Raw genomic sequence first — 20269 nt, 5'->3', positions numbered from 1 at the left:
CTGCTACACTCGACACCACTAGAACACATAAAAACTAAGAATAATCATGATAATGCAATAATAACATTTGGAGATTCTTAAATCACAGGTTCCCTATGTGTAAAGAGAATGGATTCTGTAGTTAGGATATGTGGGCTTAATTCCAGGCTTACCCACCTCATGGTAGCCTCCCTGTCCCCAGGTACCTGCTTCCTTGTATATAAATGAGGATAATACTACTTTAAAATTCAGAGGATATATTTCTAAAATATTTATAATTTGTCTAGTGTGGTGCCTGCACATTGAATAAACTTAATAAATGGTGGGTGTTATTTTTTTAAATATATAATTTATATCTTATTTTTCTTATTTTTTCCATTTCTCTATTGAAATAACCCATCCCTTTATTCAGTTTTCCCATATTTCCCTATTTAAGATAGACATTAACTTTTTTTTGCTAATTTTTATGTTTGGATCATCTGTGGTTTGCTTCTGTTGGTGTTTTTCCTGGGTTATGAGTCCTCTTCCTTTCTTTTAACGGATTTTATAAATTATTGCATCCTGGAAATTATGTATAAAAGAAGAGTGAGTGTTGAAGAATAACACTGTTTTTTTTTCCTCCCAAAATTTCGAGTTCTGCTCTCATTAGTTGGCTAAAATGAGGAAGTGATTATTCGTTTTTCAGCAAGGGTTCACCTCTGGCCAGCCCATCCCCTAACCCCAATCCCAAACCCCCAGCTTCCAAGCAAAGGGCTAGTCTCCCAGTTCTCACCAGGATTTGATTATGGACTCCATGTAACCCCTTTGGGTTCCTCAACTTTAGGTATCTGGAAAATGTGAGATATAGGGAAGATAGAATGATTTATTTCCACTTAGCCCTACCTACACGAGTATTCTCAGCAAATTTGGGGTGGGGTGAAGAGGACTGTGGTATTTAGCAAATTATTATTGTACTTAGTGGTCTTTCAGACTCCTATCTCCACCATCGCTGGTAATTCAATTGGTTTTTTCTTCCCTCAGGAAAGTTCTGGGTCCTGAGCAGCCTTCTGCGCTCCCTGCATCCAAAACTGCCAGGTCTCATGGCTCACTTACTGAAGGATTCTCTCTTTGGAAATCGGTTCATCAAACCCTTCTTGTCTCCATTGTTCTTTGATAGTCCATAATAAAAATAATTTGTATATTATCCAGATTTTTTTTGGTGCTCCCATGAAAGCTAAGGTCTTCTGTGTCTTAATTAGTGCCAAAAGTGCCTAGAATGGCAGCTGTCATTTTTAATATCAAGGAACAACTCCTAAATGCAAGATATCATGGGCCTGAGTGCTTAACAGTCAGCTTGGTACTAATTCTTGTGTTTCAATCAAGGGAATTGGAGAGACTTATTTTTAAAGGCTTAGTCTTGAGTTTGTAGCAAATGCTCATATTGTCTCATCTTTACTATTTCAGACCCTTCCAATGGTCAGCCCCTCTGTCTTTTTGCTTGGGGGTTTTCTCTGGACCTTTAAATTCACTTTGCCTGTCCCCAACAAACTGGAATGTCAGAGAATTCATGTTTCTCACGAGCAGTCCTTACCCAACAATTGGTAGAGGTTGGCGGATAAATACCCAACCCTCTTCCCCTCGAGTGAGATAACTCAGAGGAACAGGTTTTACACCACCTTCCAGTTCCCCAGAAGTAAATCTCAGCTGCCCACAGTGGTAGCTTGTTTGCTAACACACTTTCTTTGGCTGCCTTACTTCCCCACTTCCTGGCTGGCATGCCTGGGTGATCCTTTTAGATAAACTACTTGAACTTGGATTCATGGCTTAGATTCTCTTTCTGGGGAAACCTGGTCAAAAGCAGGTTGCAATTCTGATGTGCAACCTCTGGGTGCTTCTCCTGTTTGTGTAAAGGGTTCAGCATGAACAGAAGGGCAAATCCAGTCAAGATTAGATGGACTGCGCCAATGAATGTTGGAGGATGCCAAGAGAGCTGATGCTGAAGCTCTTTATTATAAACTGGAGCCATCTGCCAGCCTATAATAACTGGAATATGAAAGTCTTAATCTGGGATGCAGTTAAACTGTTTACTCTCTGTTTGTGGTTATGTCTTTAAAGCTTAACATGGTAGATTTAAATTCAGAAGTACATTGTTTTACAAAATTGGCATAAATCGGCATCTTTCCTTTGTTGTTATAATTTTTTGTTTTTAAATAAAGAAAATTTGCAGGACCACAGCCTTGTAAATGTCTTATGGAGGGGGGGGGTGCCAAGGAACACTCCATGAGCCACTTTCTAAGAAGCAATTTCCTTCTTGTCCCATAAAACTCCCCAAAGCACCTTGGGCGAACACCGAAACGCTGGGTATGTTTGCAAACTGCAAACACAGCAGACATTTAATTACATCGAATTCATCAAAACCCTAATTGAGACAGGAACTCAAACCTTACGACTTAATTACTTTAATTTCAGATGGGTAACAGACTTGGTCACGAGCAGCCCTTCATGCTGGAATACATTAGAGAGAAGCCCATGGGCACTCGCTAGTAATTCTTGCAGCCAAATGAAAGTGCAGAGCAACATAAATAACAATACTAAGTGAGACCTGTGATTAAATTTATTAATCAGTTCAATTGCCAATATCCATCCTTTGGTGGAATGTGCTGCTGCACAGGCTCCACTGCCTGGGAGGGCGGCTCAATATGTCAGGCAGCATTCATTACTGATTTTTCTTTTCCTCCCACTGATCAGGCAGCACAGAGGCAAGAACCAGTCCTCTGAGACTGTTCTTCTATTAACAGCTCCTCATTTAGACTTTCATTTAGAAGAACTTTTCCTTGACCTGCCTTTCCATCGCCATTGGACATCCTGCTGCAGTTCCGCTAGTTAGTTATAAGTTCCGCTAACTGGTTGGTTAAGTTATTGCCGTGACCTAAGGTGGAATTTGGAGGTGAGACATCCAGGGATCACAGTTCTTCTGAGAGCTGATAATAGTGTCTAATTTGCTGAGCATTTACTGTGTGTGCCAGGTGGTGTTTACTGCTAAACATGTTATATTTCATCCTTCTGGTGATGCTAGGAGGTAGCTGTACTTGTATCTACTCTATAGATGAGAAAAATGAGGCTTAAAGAGGTAAAACAATGTCTCCAAGGCTCCACAGCCAGCAAATGGCAGAGTCAGGATTCAAACCAAGGCCATTCTGATTTCTGGGCCCATGCTTTTTCCAAAATATCATTTTACTCCCTCTACAGACTTCAAGGGTTCTACAAAGTCCTGAGGAAGAGAGCTGGTCAGCTTTGGAACTGTCCAAGTGGGCATAGCACAAGAAAAGACAGAAGTGTTGGCACCCAGAATCATCATGTGGGCTACTTCTAACATCACCGTGGTTGCTACTTCTCTCCATGACTGTGGCAGAACTGTGAGAAGAGCTTGGCAAAGACCTTCTAGAGGGGGTAAAGTGACAGTTACCAGCACTTGTTAAAGTTCAGGAAGCAATTTGCCTTTTAAGCAAGTGTTCTACCATGCTAGTGATTAATTGCATTGCTAATAAATTATGAGACATAAATACATTCAAGACACTTCATATGTAATTAGTTGCTTGGCATCTACTAGACACATCTCAGTCATTTGTGTCATTTCCTTACATTATTTCTCCCTCTTTGGGTTTGCCTTTGCATCAAGCTTCAGGTATAAATGACTAATGAACTAATGACAACACTAATAATGGCCAGGTTAATAATCATACTGCTAATGGTGACGATGTTAATTAAGAGAGTGCTAACAGCAACAGGCTCTTCTGCAGGATGTGACTGATCATTTCCAACTCAGGCGAGAGCCAGGGGAGTGCAAATGGCAGTGAAGGCAAAGATGGAGACTTTTTTGGGGTCCTAACTACATTTACAGAAGATCTAAATATTGTGGGTCCATAAGATCTAAAACAAGAGATAATTGACAAAAGAGGTAAAGAAAGAAAATGTTCAGTCTAGCAAGTTGAGCAGACCTCAATAGCCATGTGTGAATATAGCTGTCCCTTCTCAGAAGTGACCATCTATCTACCTGTAGGCACTGGAGCCCACTCCTGATGAGATCAGTTTAGCCCTCTCCCTGTCACCCATAAGCAACAAGCCCATCAGGTTACCCAGACAAATAAATTGGCATGAAGATGATGGAAGTAAAAAAAACAGGCAGTGGAAAATAGCGATGGTGTGCCAGAGTGCATCTTGATTTAGATATTCTCTAGTCTGATTTAGAGAGATAGCAGCATTGGGTGCCCCGCCTGGCTGACTAAATGACAGAGAGGCCTGGAAAAAGATGTGGGAGAAGGTTCACAGGAGCTTTCTTTAGCCCTTCAAACCAACTAGCCACTTCTCTAAGGACCCTGTAATCCTCCATAGTGAGGGAGCTGGCTAAAACCATAAGGTGCCACAATACTGCAAGTGGGCTTCCAGAAGTCACTTTTCCTAAAAGATACTTAGAGTCCTGGGTATTTGGGCAGACAGCTCAATAACATGTTGTTTCTAAATAAAATTCCTGCAAAGAAACTGGGACATGAGAGCTAGCAGAATGGTCGCAAACCCTCGGTTGCTGCTGCAACACCGTGGATTTCTGGAAGCCTCACACTTTGGTGACTTACAGGTATCCTTCCAAGACTTTCCAAACACACACCAAAGTTCATTAAAGACACAGACCCCATGACACTTCCTGGCAGTGGAATAGTCTCCATAGATAAAATTCAGGTAAGAAAAGCTCCTCGTGACCCCAAAAGTAAGGTAAGTGAACATGTAAATAAAATGCCTGATTGCTGTAGCTAAAGAAAGATGGGATCTTAAACTGTGACAATGGAAATTTGTTTTTAGCAGAGAAAAATCTGTGTCATTTCCTGCCTCCCTGCCTTCTTTTATTTACTCTATTTCCATTGATGTGAAACTATACCTAAAATTGTTTTATGTCTTCCAGTTCAGATCAGTAACATCAAAATGAGTGTGACATCTTCAGATCCATGGCCTGCATCTTCAGCTTGGTTAGTTATTTACATGGACCTGGACGCTCTGTAGTCCATCAACACAGAGACCAAATAATAATGCCTGAGGGTTTCCAGGTCCAATTGGGCCAGCCTCTCGGGGCATGAGGTCCCCCATCATCACTGCCCAAGACCGCTGGCCCCTGGGCTGGTTTTGCTCCTGCCAGACCAATCCCTGCCTCACCTCCACGTTGTTCCTCCCCAGGTGCCAAGTTCTGCTGTCAGTCTTACCTGCCCAGCGAAGAGCCCGCAGACTCCAATGATGCACAGGATATTGAACACTGCCGAACCCACGATGGTCCCAACTCCCACGTCACCCTTGGTGATGAAGACGCCTGAAACACAGACCTAACATCAACCTGGCTGTTGTGGCTGGCTGCATTCCAAGATGGGTGCGAGGGAACTTTTGTGTGTGTTAGGCTGTTCACAGGTTCTACAAGAAATGGTGGAGGATTGGAGAAAGCTTTCTAGTCTGCACTGGGGACACTGTCCCACAGGAGCATTGGTATTGGGTCTGGGACACATCCATGCAAAGTAAAAGCATCACTTTAATAAAATAATAATTAATAACTACCACAGAGCCTTGTCCTTCAGAGAGGGCAGGACTGAAATGTTCCCAGGTCATCACCTACCTATGACAGATGTGAACAGCTCTGGGGCCGAACTGCCCGCTGCCATGAACGTGGCCCCAGCCACATCTTCACTGAGGTGCAGGCGCTACAGAGGAGCAAGGACAAAGCACAGGTGAGTCGAATTTCCCCCTGGGGACCCTGTGACTCCTAGGTCCCAAGCTTAGTCCTTCCTCCTCCTCTTCCTCCTCCTTCCTGAGCTCGCCCACTCCTGCTCGACCCCCAGGCTGGGCCACAGCTCCTCTCACTGTCTTCCTTGAGGAGAAGGATCAGGGAGAGGGCTCTATGTCCACTCGAGTTAAAGGTTCTTGACAAAATCTAGGGTTTCCCAACCCAAATGCCTCCTGGGGCTGTGCAGATAACATGGAATAGCGGAGTGTGTGGTGTGAGGCGCAGTGGGCATTCACCACCTTTCTCAAGTCAATACCACTCAGTTCCCTCTGAGTTGCCAAATATTCTTATTTTTAAATTAAATTTATTGGAGTGACATTGGTTAATAATAACATTACATAAGTTTCAGGTATATATCTTTAAAATACAATATCCATATACTCTATTGTGTGCCTACCACCCAAGTCTAGTTTCCTTTTGTCCAAATATCCTTATTTTTTAAGAGCTGCCAAAATCCACATTTTTATACAAAATATCTTGATTTTTTTTCCATACCATGCTGATCTCAGGCTAAATTATTCTCTTGGTAACCAGCCTGTGAGCCTTGATTTTAAGAGGCTATAAAGGCTTTGGGGGTTGGGGAAGGTCACCACCTGAAATCCACTGCCCATCCTCAATGCAGTCTTGAAACTCTGGGGTAGGGAGAGTGAGTGTGAATAGAGAGTGACAAGGCATCAGCCCTACCAAGATGTTCTACACACAAACTCTCCAGGTCATTCTTTTTGTTGATCCAAAGATAATTTGCAAGAAGACAAGACAAATACATATTAGAGGCTGGTTAGCATGTTTAGCTTTTCTTCTTTCAGTCATGACTCAGAAAGTAAGCTGCTAGCTGTCAATAAATAGCCAGTTCTCCTGGCGTCCCAGCTGAGAGATCCTGGTCTTGAGAGGTATTGTCCCTCTTCCCAGTGGCACTAGCAGCTGCACTTCCTTGCTCAGCCATGAAGGGGCAGCATGGCCTCGTCATAGGCCACTGGCTCCACTGACCAGCAATAGGCTGCTGCAAGAGCCTAATGGAGCATTTCGATCTGGAATCCTGGGGTTCCTTCACTCTCGACTGAACAACTAAACTTCTTGCAGGGTTCTGAGGAGACCTTAAGATGGAGGCGCTGACACCTCAAGCTGAAAGGTGTGGTTATGAGGGCATCCTAGCAACTGTCTCACCAGGGGAAGGGAGTCCGTGGGAAGGTCACCTGTGGCAGAGCTCACACTGCTTGGGTGGTTCACCAAGACTCGCCACTTGCCATGAGCTATGAGCCTTGCACTGCCAAGTTCTCTTCAGCTCGGGCTCCATATGGGGCATTAGTTGTAGAGTCCACACCTTGGGATCATCTCCAGTTCCTTCTCCTTCACCCATTCAGTTTGCTTTTTCCTCCATACCTTCTTACATACCTTCCACTTTCATCCCTAATTTACTTTGGCTCTGGCAACATCTCACCAGATGCTTAGAATCATCAACCAGGGGTCTTTCTGCTTCCATCTACCAGATAATAGTTGTCATAAGCCTTCCTAGCTTCCTCCTGAGCACCGAATAACTCCTCACACCCCGACCTGGTATTCCTCAGGCTTCCCGCAAGCTCAGAGTCTTCAGCTCAAATTCCATTCCTTGAAATGGATTGCCCCTGAGACCCTCCCTCCAAGGGCTGTTCCAATCCTACCCCTGCATGAGCCCTTCCTTGATTCCCTGGATGAATCAATTTCTACCTTCCCTTTTCTCTCTCTGCACTTCCCAATTTCCTGGCATTTCATCCAGCCCCTTGTGTGTATCACTTGGAAGCTGCTGTGCACCAGACAGCAAGGACCAGTTTGTGTTGCTTCTTGTTTCCCGCCCAAGGCGGCGTGCTTGCAGGTTTTATGGGTTTCCTCAGTGAGTAGAACACATTCTGACAATTGTACGTACATTTCTAGAACAAGGTCTTTGCTATTAAAAAAAAAAAAGTTGTATGAAAAAGAGAGAGAGAACTTTGCTAAATAATAAAGCAACAAGCGGTGGCATTTTAGAGATCACAAACAACCCCAATTACAGGGTCTTTGGTGCTTCCTCCTCTTTCATACAAGGCTCCCTGTTCTTAGGTTAAATCTCTTTGGACAAAAGGACTTCAGCACCTGCCCACTGTCCATCTCAGATACCACCTCACTCCTTTCTCCTCGTACTTCCACTTACAAAGGAACCCACTCCTGAGGCCTCTCTAGGGTTACTGTGCAATCATTCTCTTTTATTAAGTATACAAAACTAACAGACTTTCAGGATATAGAAGAAATTGCTTAAGTTAGTAGTTCTTAAAGTGTGGTTTCAGACCAGCAGCTTTAGCAGCACCTGGGGACTTATTAGAAATGCAACTTCTGTCCCCTGCTGGCCCCCAAGATCTAATGAATCGGACACTTGCAGGGAGGAGAGGGAGCAAAGGGAGAGAGGACAAAGTTTGAGGACAACATAAAGAAACTTAAGTACCAGATGGGAGGTGTGTCTGGAAGAGATCCCTTCTGAAAAGGGATTCTGAATTAAAAATAAAATAGAAAGCTTCCACATAAAGAAAACTAAATCTCAAAACAGACGAAGAGATGAAAGAGGCAAGAGAATGAAAGAGGTCTAGATATGCTGAATATTTTCTGATGAAAGGGATTTATCTTGGTATTCAGCCTGGCATCCCTGGGCTGATTTCGAACAGAGTCCCTTTCCTGGTCTCTGTGGCCAATTCTTTCATCTTCTTGCCTTTCAGCCCTCTGCTTGGAGTATTTCTTTACATATGCAGAGAGAAAGGGTAATAGAGATGTGTGGCTAAAGATTTCTCATTCTACAAGGACTCCACAAATCACCAAAGGAGAGTTACAGGAGAAAAGGGGAATGGAGGAAAGGAAGATGGAGAAAGTGATAGAAAAAAAGGAAGAGTAGGATTTAAAAGAGGAACGAAAATTAGAAGCAGAACACAAATAGCACCATGAGTTTTAGCCAAATAGAGGAAGAAGGGCTGGGCTTGTGGATTAAAGCCTGATAATGGGTGTCCTGAAATTCTAAGCAGATTGATGGAGCTTTTTTGCTAATATTGCCCATCACTCTGGAACATGCTGATGCCTGGCATTCCCATCCTAGGTTCCACGGAGGGCTCCCCAGGACCTTGGTGGAGATGGCTAGAGCAGTACCAGTGTCCAGCTCAGACGTGCTGAGAATCAAGGCACGTACCTCACAGATCTTTTCCAAAGAGGGGACGAAGAAGTCATCACACACAATGGCCAGCGCGTAGAACATGTACATGGCCTGGAAGAGAGGAGAGGAGAAGGAATTAAATTGGAGAAGGGGTTAACTCAGGGTCAGAGCAGAGCCATAGGCTGAGGGTCCGGCCACACACTGTTTTCATAACATCCTCTGTCATCACAAATTCAACATCTTACTCAGAGTAAGAACAAAGTCTTTGCAATGCCTAAGAGGTAGTATGTGATCTCACTTCTCTTCTCTGATCTTATGGCCTACCACTCTCTTCACAGTCCACCTCCTTGTTTCACAAACATTCCATGGATGCCCAGCTCATAGTCTTTGTGCTTGCTGTTTCCGCTGTCAGGAACACACTCTCCCCAGATCACCTTGGCTCACTCTGTTATGCCTTCAGGTCCCTGATTCAATGTCAACTTAAGCAAGAGGCCTTGGACTCTCCTCCTTCCCATTTCCCCCTATCCTTCTATTCTGCTTTGTTTTTCTTGGCATATTATGTGTGAAATTAATTTGTTTGTTGTCTGTTTTCTCTACTAGCGGTCCATGTGGTTATGAACTGTATCTATCTCATTTATCCCCAGTACTCAGTACAGGGCTGGGAACATAATAAGTACTAAATAAATACATGTGCAGTGAAGGAATAAATAAATGAATACTTCCAAGTGAGTTTCCCTCTTTTCTTTTCTGCAGGGCAGACTTTGCATTCTTGCTCCCATATCTTTCGTCAGCTATGATCAGGACATCCCCTAGAATTCTATTTTTTGGTCATAAATCACCTCTCCACCTTATTCAACTTCATGTTTCCTTTATAATTAATGAAATTTTATTTGATTTCATTGTTGGTTGGCCACCTAGCATCCATCCTCCAGTCCTTCTAATAGGACCCCAGTTTCATTCAAATATTCATCATACTCAATGTGAAAGGTGACCCCACCCTTTCCTCCATGAGTAGTAATCCCTAGTGATGACTCTTGGTTCAAGGGTGGGCACTTGACCTAAACTGTCCTAATCAATGGCAGGGAAGGCTTTATAGTCCTTGCCAGAGAGAGCTGTTTTGCACCTTCAAGTGTTGGTTGTAAACAAGGAGGCTGGGAGCCCTGATTGCCATTGGTAGCCATATTGAGGAAAATCAGATTGGGGTGAAGTTGACCCTCAGTCAACTTAATGACATCACTGAGCCATTGATCATGTGGTACTAGAGCCCACCTTGCCTCTGGACTTCAGAACATATCATACTAGTAAACAGGCCAGTTTGATTTGGAGTTTCCCTGTTACTTGCAGCCCAAAGCATCTAATGGATGTGGTTGCTCATCCTTCAAGTTCCAGCATCCTTTTTCATATTTCATCATCTCTTTCACTTTTTCGCCATCTAGTATTTTTTGTTTTTGAGAATTGTTCCATGGGAAAGGCCTTCAGTTACACACTGCCTACTTCCCTCACTACAGGGAACAGGCATATGCCTCAGGCTAGCCACCAGAATACCTCTATCGCGTCACACAGTGGTGGATGGGCGAAAGGTCTGCAAGAGGCCAAGCAGGGATTAACAAAGAATCTGGGCGAGAGAGGTTCTCTTCTTATGAAATATAAATACCACCTGAGTGTGAAGCTACTGGAGGCAGCTGCCACATAGAGAGAACTTGTCTGAGAATGCAGCTCACATAGTAAGAAGCTGAACCAAGAGATGGGACAGGAACACACACACACACACACACACACACACACACACACACACTCAGTGATGTCCAATGACCCATGTGAACTCTAGACCCAGCTCAGTCTGAAACCAAAGTGTACTCTCGAATTTTATGAGCCAATAATACGCCTTTTATACTTAAACTGATTTGAGTTGAGTTTCTGTCACTTACAACTGTCCTTTATGAAGCCTCATGTAGCAAGCCTAGCATGAAATGGTCTCTGGCCTTCAACTTGGATGGCACACTAATTTAGATACCACCCCCTTTATAAACTTATTTTCTTTTTTCATGTGTACGTGTTTCATCTCTTCAACTAGATTGTAAGATTCTGAAGTACATTGTAACACTTGATTCTGTGAAAATATCAGACAAATGCACAAAAACATATGCATCAGGAATATTCTTTCCAAAATACTGACTATAATACATTATCAATACCATAGGGGATGGGTTATATAAAATATAATTCATGATTCAATAAAATACTGTTAAAAGGGATTATGTAAATCCATATTTAGTGACAAGGAAAGGCATTTACATTACATTGCTAAATAAAAAGTGTTATAAAATAGTGTATGCAATCTCTTTTTTGTTAAATTATCTCTGTATAAGAATGCGTACACATATACACTTAAATAAGTGTATCTGCATATGAGAGTTTGTAAGGACATAAATCAAAGTAGTTTCTCCCTTGGTTAGTGTGACTCCACCTGTATTTTATAATTCCTATTCATATTTTCTGATTCGTCAACCTTAAATTTTCGTTTCTTGTATGATTCTGGTAGGTGGCGGGAGGTTGAAGAGGTAGCAACTCTTATACTTTTCTACCCTCGAGGAGCCTGGCACACAGAGAAATCTTAAAAATAACTTTCTATTTATTAGTCTGTTTATAATCTGTATAAAATTATTTACATGTGAGGTGTTTTATTTTTGAAAATGTTAATTAAAAATTAATGCTGTAGATGAGTCAGAATATACATTCCCAAATTATAGTGGACTCGAAGCCTCTTTTGTAGAATGACTTGGCTGACTTGATGATATGCAGGCTTTATCATGATGTTTGAAAGGACAGTCATTAGAATACAGAGTTGTACACTTGTGGATTAACCAAGATCTGAATAAACTGTCCATAGCTGACATACTCAACTCACTGAAACAGCCAATGCTGCTTAGAAGTCCATAAACCATCTCTTCAAGACAACATTCCAATATTACATATTGATCCCGTTTTGAGGCAAGAAGCTCCATCTAACACATTACAATATCAATGCTTGGACTGGGACAAGAAATGAACAGATCTGTCACGCCTTCTGTGGTTTCAAGGCTGACGGCTACCGAGAACCACATTAGTTCCTGTGCACAAGGCAGTATGAATCAGGGACGCCCACTGTCAATTGGACATCTTGTGAAGGCACTTGTGGACACCTTAAGGGGCCCGCCAAGTGATGGGACTCCTTTCTACCTCCTGGCATCTGAGGGCAGTTCTACCACTTTGCTTGAAAGAAACTCTACTTTGACTCTCTGCCATGTTACCCACTGGAAATCAGATTTCCACCAGATAAACAAAACAGAACAAGATATTGATGAGGGGACAATATCTTGTTCTGTTTGTTTTGGGGACTGTGCATGTGGTGGTGGTTGTGGGGGAAGAGGGAAGATAAGGAAATTACTTTGGCTCAATTTTGCTATGAATCTAAAACTGTTCTAAAAAGAAGTCTACTACTATTAATAAAACAAACAAACAAACAAACAAAGACACAGAACCAAAACAAATGTACAAAGTCAAACTTTAATATGCACAGGAAAAAAAAGATGCTGAAAACTTACTGGTATTGCTGGTACCATCAAAACAACTGGTCCAAATATTTTAGAGAATGAAGCATTTTTGCATTAATTTGACCATTCCTATATTTCCAAAGGATATAATATTATTGATAAAGATGACAATAAGAATGATAATAACAATAATAATATTAATAATATATGCCACAATTTGTTGGGCCAGGAATTCAGGCATGCTTTAAGTATCTTACAAAGACTATCTCACTTAATTCTCTCAACTCCTGTGAGAGGCATGGAGTTACATGCCTCATTTCTCAGATGACTCAGCGAGTATAGTAATTTGTCCAAGGTCGCATGGCTAGCAGACGGCAGGGCCTGGATTTGACCCCATGACTCTCTGAGTCTTCACAAGGAGTCTAGCTGCCTCCCCACACAGAGGTCATTTTTGATTCACCACCCAATCGCCACTTTCTATTTTCAGCTCACCTACAAATAAGCTGTCTTCCCTAATCACACCAAGGAAGGGGCAGTTTCAGAATTCCACCCATTCACTTTTGGGGCAGCCAGTCAGAGCCACTGATGTTCTCTTCTTTTATATTATTATTATATTTTAATTTTATAAGTTTTATTTTGATTGCATACTCACAAACATGCCACTTACACAAATGCATAAATGTGCTCAGCAGGACCCTGAGTAAACCCTGGCTACCTCTTTCTTTTTAGTGGCTCCCTATTTTCCTCCATAAACACTGCTGCAAGGAAAATCTTTAAACATACATCCTTTTCCATTTCTAGGATAAATTTTGAGATCTGGAATTGTTGGGTGATGTTCTTTTAAAAATATTATTATTTTTATAAGGTGCACTACAAAATGTAAGACAGATATGAAGTCTCAAGAATACTTGAGCTGGTCCAACATTTGAGACAGTCCAAATGCGCCACAACACATCCTGCAGTCTGAGCCTGTGGTGCCTATAGCAAACAGAATAAGTAGATGTGGGCACATTCTAGAAATGATGAGTGAGGGGTATCTGGAGAAGAGGGATGGGGGTCTATTTGAGCTTCAGTTCAAGGCTCATGACCATAGAGGCTCTTGTTCCCTGAGAACGTACCAGGCCCCATGGTGTGGGAATCTGTACTTTGGTGTGGATCATGTGCTGCCTGCACAGTGTCACATTTTATGTTCATATACCTGACCTCCCTTCTCTGGAAGGGCAGCAGCTGTGCCCTTCATACATTTATATCCATGGTCAGGGCAGGCTTGCATAGAACAAAGGCCCCGTTTATATGAGGTGAATGGATTACAAGGAGGTTGGTGCTCACAGAGTAGCTGGTGTCACCTTTGGAAGCAGTCAAGGTAAATGACTGAGTAGCATTGACTGGCATAGCAGTTGCTGAATGAGAAGCAGCAGAGCCTTGGAGGAAGCCCAGGATGGGTTAGAGACCTTGTATCAAATCCTGGGCTTGGTACTTCCAAGTCCCGTGGCCTTGAGCAACTCTCCTTACTTTACTGAGCCTTCAACTTGAGACCAATTACACCGTGCTCTCAAGTTAGTTTATGAGGCTATAGTGGGGAGTAAATGGAAACAAATGAACTAAGGGGTTTGAACACAGCAAAGCACCTCATACTGCAACAATACCTAGAGGACATGCGCCGGCTAGCCTTCTGGAGACATTTGGAACAGAGCTGAGTCACCCCCGTTGTCCTAGCTGAGGCTGTCAGGGATAAGTTGACAAGCAGCTAATCCCTAGACATGGGTGAGTCCAGCTGTGACTGGCCAAGTTCAACCTAGTTCAGCTGAACCCCAAAGACCTATGAGCTAAATTAGTGTCTAATGTTGTACCACTGAGGTTTTGAGGCTATTAGTTACACAGCATTATTTTGGCAATAGGTAACAGATATAGCCAAGCCGATAAAAAGAGCCATATTGAAAACAACAGTAATGAGAAGTAATTTCTAAGATAGCAGACTTTCTGTTATGGGTGACAATATACTTGGCTTTTCTAGTATCCCCGGAACTAGCCATGGCCATGTGATACAGTTTTGGCCAGTGAGGCTAAGAGACAAATCCAACTAAAGTCATCCTTTCTTCCTACCTAGAACTTGGGTATGATGTCTGAAATGGCAGCAGCAATTGTATAACCACGAGACAAGAAGCATGAATATATACACCAACATGCTAATGGTGGCAAAGCTCTGAGAAGGCCATTTACCAGCTAGCTGATCTAATGCCAGAAACCATTTCCCTCAGTACTTCTTATTATGTGAGAAAATGAATGCTATCTTTGTCTTCATCGTCATTAGTCAGGATGTCTGTACTTACAGTCATGTTCCTTCCTAACTGATATGGGGCACAGAAGATTTTCAGTCTGCTGGGCAAAGGTGGTGAAGGGAATCAGAGAAGTCTTCACAGAGGAAGTGGCTATTGAACTGGGTTTTGAAAGATAAATACTATCTCTCATCAGGCAATTGCAAAGGTTGACTGGGACTAATAGAACTAGAGAACTTCAGTGGAAGTGGTTAAACTGAAAAATAGCTAAGGTAACAGGACATTATTGTGGCCTGTGGCTTAATGGAGGTGAACAGGCTTTAGATGAAATGTCGATATACAGAAAGGCTTCTGAATTGTGAGGGCAAATGTACCTGAACAGCATGACATTAACTCCACTGTTTTATGTGGCATCTCCAGTCAGCGGTTTTCACAGACAATTTCCTTTTACTACATCATCTGCACTCGTGTTGCTCTGTCTTCAATTTCAATGAAGGTGGTGCCAAAGAAGCAATTCCTAGGGAAGATCTATAGAACTCTGGCCTTGGTAGAAATTGTTCTACTTCTCCCAGGGAACATGGCTTGAATAATAACCAGAAATAGTCTTTCTTACTCCTTCCCTGTCTTTTTCATAGTTTTAAGTGATCATATATGATTAAACTTAAAAGTTATTTCTTTTAAAGTAATTCTCACTCATTATGCACTCTGTATCTAATGGTTCCATGATGCCATGATAGGACTGAATGACACGCCCACTCTCAGGTTCTGTAATGACAGACATCGTTCTCCCAGAAGCACTCACCATCTCAAGTGACTACAAACGCTGAGCTTCACAGCTGGACTAGGGTTCTGAACAAGAGGTTGTGGTTGGGGGTGGGTTGCAGGGAAGAGGAATGTGGCAGATGACTATGGGTGCCCCTGGTTTTACCATTCTTCAGTCCTTTTAAATTCAGAGAGCCCCACTGTGTTTCGAATGTCAGAATCTGCCTCCATTTGTTCGAAGGTTTTTAATTTAACCTTCCACAAAGTAGTCAAGAAATGCTGGGGCATTACTTCCCTAGGAGTCCTCAAGCAATGACTGATAGGAATTGGTATATGAGTACCCAGCTTCCTCCCCTCTGAGTGGGAAACTCTACACTATCTCCCTGGGTCCCCACTGAATTAAGCTGTTGCAAGCTCAATCATATACCTTTTTTTTTTTTTAAGCAATTTTTCTTTCTTGGTCTCACTTCCTCCCTGCTACTGATGTTTCCCTCTACTGCAAAATGACCACTTATATTCCTTATCTTAGGGTCTCCTTCTGGAAGAGCCCAGATTGAAATAAGAGGGGCGTCAGTTAAGGAAGACTGTGGAAGGAATGCAATACACTTTGAAATCAAGATGGGCGACTTGCAGAAACAACTGTTTTCCAAAAGTCTAGGGGAACTCTCTCCCTTAGTCCCCACCCCCGCCCCCCGGCTCCCCCCCTCCCCCCCGCCCATGGTCATGTTGTCACTTCTAACTGAAATGTTTCTCTTATAGGGACTCAAATGTTGAAGTAAATGAGTATGTTAATGAACTTGCTCATTAGCATTAATCCTATAATTATGTCACTTGAAACTAGTTTCATGATACCCATATGAGGCCTATGACTGATCATTGTTCCTGGAGGTCACCACATTGGGGTTACTGCTTTGAAGCCTTGAGAATGAGAGATTTGCCATCTCTGGAGAAATAGTTCAGTGTGGGAAGATTGCTTCATTGGTTGACAGTTTATCAAGAAAATGAGAGTGATACTTGCTACTTCCTTCTCAATAGTCACTAAAGGAAGGTTCGGGGGACAGGTTTATGTAGCTGAGTCGATGCCAAAGTGGGCTTCATTGTGTTCCAGGCATACACAGTCTTCATTGACCCTCACAACAGCTGCAGGACAAGGCACTGGGTTTAATCTAGTCTCATAGGTGGAACCAAGTTCAGTAACTTGCCTTGGGTCACACAGCTAGTATATAGTAGAGGCAAGATTTGAACCCAGGTGACCTGCCTCCTGAGTCCACGCTCCTAACCATCACATCACACACCATCTCAGGAAGAGGACTGTCTGCACTCTATCTGAGGAGCATCTACTCTCTACTAGGCCCCAAATCCCTATTTACAGAGACCTCCTGTGAGACTAGTGCTCTTGATCTGAGGTCTCTGAATCCTGAATACCCCAAGGAGTACTTAGAGACTTCAGAAGTTTGTTAAATTGTATGGGAACAAACTGCATCTTTGTTTTCACTAACCACTAAGCAGATTCAGCATTTCCCTCCACTATGAATATACGCAATAAACCACAGGAGTATTGGCAAGACTTGGGGAATGTGTTCCCAATGGAAAGCACAGACTTTTACATCACATCACCAGTGTTGTAGAGACCTCATGTATGTGCATCACAACTTCAGAAATAGGTACTTATGAGACCTAACACTAGATAATTTAATGTCTTAAAAACACAAATTCCAAGGCACTTTCTATACTCAGTGCATCCTGGTGAAGTGGCTCCAGCAGCCCAAGATAATACTTTGAAGGTCACAGAGGTGATCCATGAGAAGCAAAGCACATGGGTGGAGCACATGAAACTGTTGAATAGGCACACAAACTAGTAAGGAGGATTCAGGTTGGTCTGATGGAGAACCAACATGTTTGCTAAGTATGTAAGCAGAACATTTGGTATTAAAGCTAAACAGAACTGTTCACTAGATTGTATGTGAGCTTAGAGGAAGGACTCCTAACCTACAGAGGGGAGGGTATGGAAAGAGTATATGGAGGAGTTTATGCTTATATCATGTCCAAGAAAATAAACAGGCATTAGCCAAACAAAGAAGTCAGGAAAAAACTGACTAGATAAGGAAATATCAAGAATGAAAGCACAGTGTCATATATTAAAGTGGTTTGTGCTGAAAACTACAAATTAGTTACTATTGCTGGACTGTAAATTGTAGGTGAGAAAGAAGGGACAGATGAGGCTGCAGAAATATACAAATATATATAAAAGAGAGGCTCTTTTATTCCAGGATGAGATATTTGGATCCATAAGTACAGACTATCTTTAACAGGAGTCACTGTCGACTTCACTAGATGAAACATGGTGATGGTGATGATGGTTGTAATGGTAATGATGATGATGATGATGATGGTAATGGTAATGGTCATGGTGGTGGTGACAATGACTATGATGTGATGATGATTGGGACAATAACGATAATGTCATGATGATCAGGGTGGTGAGGGTGATGGGGTGGTGATAATTATTTGATGATATGATGATGATGGTGGTAATGATGATAGTGATTGATCGTGATGTGATAATGATAGAGATAATAATGATGATGGTGATAATGAGACAGAGAATGGTGGTGATAATTATGACCACTGACATTTATTGAATATGACCATGGGCCTAGAATTTTAAAGTTTTTCTTAAATTCTTAAAACTTAAAACTTTAAAGTCTTAAAGTTTTTCTCTCAACTATACCCTGAGGAGGGTACTATTGGTATCGCCATTTTTGAGACAAAAAAAAAAAATCAGGCAAAAAAAACTGAGGCAGAGAGAATGTAATCCCAAGGTCAGAGAGCAAGTACATGACTGAGACTTGACTTCGACCCCATTTGTATGACTCCAATCTAAGCCAGAATTCATGACTAACTCTAAATCTCAAACTCCTTTTAGTAGCAAGAGAAGTGGTCTGAAGGCTTAGAATGCCCACTAGCTTGAAAATTTCTCATGACCACATTCTTCATTAAATTGATTCTTTCCTGTCTTCTTCACTCACTCCTCAATGATACCCCTTACCTCTCCCCTCCCTACTAAACCCTAGTGACACACTCTGTGGGAGTTCTCAAAATCTCATGTAATGACAGGCTGACAACTGGCCTATTTGCCAATACTGCCCTTTCCTCCTTAGGCTTGTTTTAGAAAATGAGGACAATGACTTCTACCCTAGGGATGTATTATAAATATTAGAGAATTAAATTTCCTGGAGGATTGTGAAATTTACTCACCTATCTGTGAGATGGTAGAACTCTTCACTTCAAGGTCGGTGAGAAAGCTGCTTCTTGCCTCAAAGTTTTTATTAGCAATCTGAGCTGAGCCTTTCTGAGGAAAACCACAGCAGGGTGGGAATTTTCATGCCAGAGTTAGAGCTAAGCTTATTGCACAATACTGTGCCTTTGAAAGACACCAGCCGGGTTAGTTATCAAGATATTTTCATTCTTGCCTTTCTGTCATTTTCTTGTTATTCTTTCTTCAAACACAGTCTTGGGAGCTAGTGGGCACCACAGCTGCCAGACAACATCCAACTGCAGAACTGCAAGCCAGTCATGGACCAGCATGGAGGACTTCCAAAAACAAAATCAGCTTGAGACACGGCACTCCAGGCAGGCTCATAATCTGGCACTTCTTCAAACCCATGTTCTTTAAATATTTATTCAATATTTATTTAGTGAAGGATGGAGGAGAAAACTAATCTTCTATTAATAAAAAATGTATATAGAAATTAAGCCTCTTACTAATTCATTTCCACTGGTGCAAGCATAGTCAATATTCTGAAAAATATTCTGCAAAACCTTCCCCCATTTTTCTGTAATTATTATTCTCTTTCAAGTTTATCTTATAAAAAGAACTTATTTTTGATGAATGCAAAGTTTTAATACTTAATATTTAGATAGTGAAACATTTCATTCGATGTTGGTAAATACTAAACATTGTTTTAAATTTAAAATTTCAGCTAGTGGGATGATGTGAGCACTTACAAAGTACATGTAATAGAAATAGGCTAGATGTAGCAAAAAGCAGGAAGATTTTTTAAAATTTCTACTTTAGGTGGCTGTTTACATCAGGTGGAGGGGATCAATTTACGTGTCTTTAGTTGTGTCATATGGAAACCAGAGTTAAGTGGCACCGTCTTTCACATTTATTATACTTATGTTTTAGTGCTCCTGGTAGATAGGCTTCTTGAGAAGGTGCATAGATGGCCACCCCACAATCTAGCTTTAGGTACCCATTTGAGAGCCATGCCAACTTCACCAGGTTTGGACCGCTTCCTTAACTGTATGTCTTTACTGTGTCCTATTACCAGAACCAACTCAGTATCACAGGATGTACTCCTGGAGTAGAAGGCGATTTACTCTTAGTGGTGAAGGGCTATACTGAGTCATCCAGGGCCCACAAAATAATCCTGCTTGTGATTGATATGAAGGGCTAAAGGCTGGATGACTATGGGTAAGGGTCCAATATGGGGCTGTGTGGGGCTTAATTCTGACTTTATTTTATTGCTTGAGATCTAGTGCAGCTAACAAAGCTAGACCAAAGCTTCATGTTACAGTATTTCCAACTTCACACTTCAATGACAATCCGTTTAAATAATTAGCAGATGATTACTATAGATGTTTAACTACGAGGTTCAAAGCCTCTCTTGCCAGACAATTAGCTTAGCTGGGCCCATGGGCTCTTTCTCCACTGGTTGACATAGGCTGACTTGATGTTCAGGCGTATTCCAAGGAATTCTTTGTACCTGGACAA

General features: G+C 42.0%; 1 protein-coding gene across 6 annotated transcripts in view; it reads right to left on the bottom strand.

Annotated features, from left to right (window-relative positions):
* Positions 1-20269, bottom strand: part of SLC24A3 (solute carrier family 24 member 3) — a 454104-nt gene that overhangs the window by 116788 nt on the left and 317047 nt on the right. For all 6 annotated transcript variants that reach the window (XM_016146148.2, XM_016146147.2, XM_016146152.2 and 3 more), the window contains 3 exons: positions 8958-9032; positions 5609-5693; positions 5208-5311 (listed from right to left, as the gene is read on the bottom strand). In XM_016146148.2, the coding sequence (XP_016001634.2) occupies positions 5208-5311; positions 5609-5693; positions 8958-9032 (264 nt within the window). The remainder of the gene's footprint in view (positions 1-5207; positions 5312-5608; positions 5694-8957; positions 9033-20269) is intronic.

Source organism: Rousettus aegyptiacus, unplaced genomic scaffold (assembly GCF_014176215.1).
Source record: "Rousettus aegyptiacus isolate mRouAeg1 unplaced genomic scaffold, mRouAeg1.p scaffold_m13_p_12, whole genome shotgun sequence".
NCBI classification, from domain to species: domain Eukaryota; kingdom Metazoa; phylum Chordata; class Mammalia; order Chiroptera; family Pteropodidae; genus Rousettus; species Rousettus aegyptiacus.
This window is presented reverse-complemented; position numbering and strand designations above follow the sequence as displayed.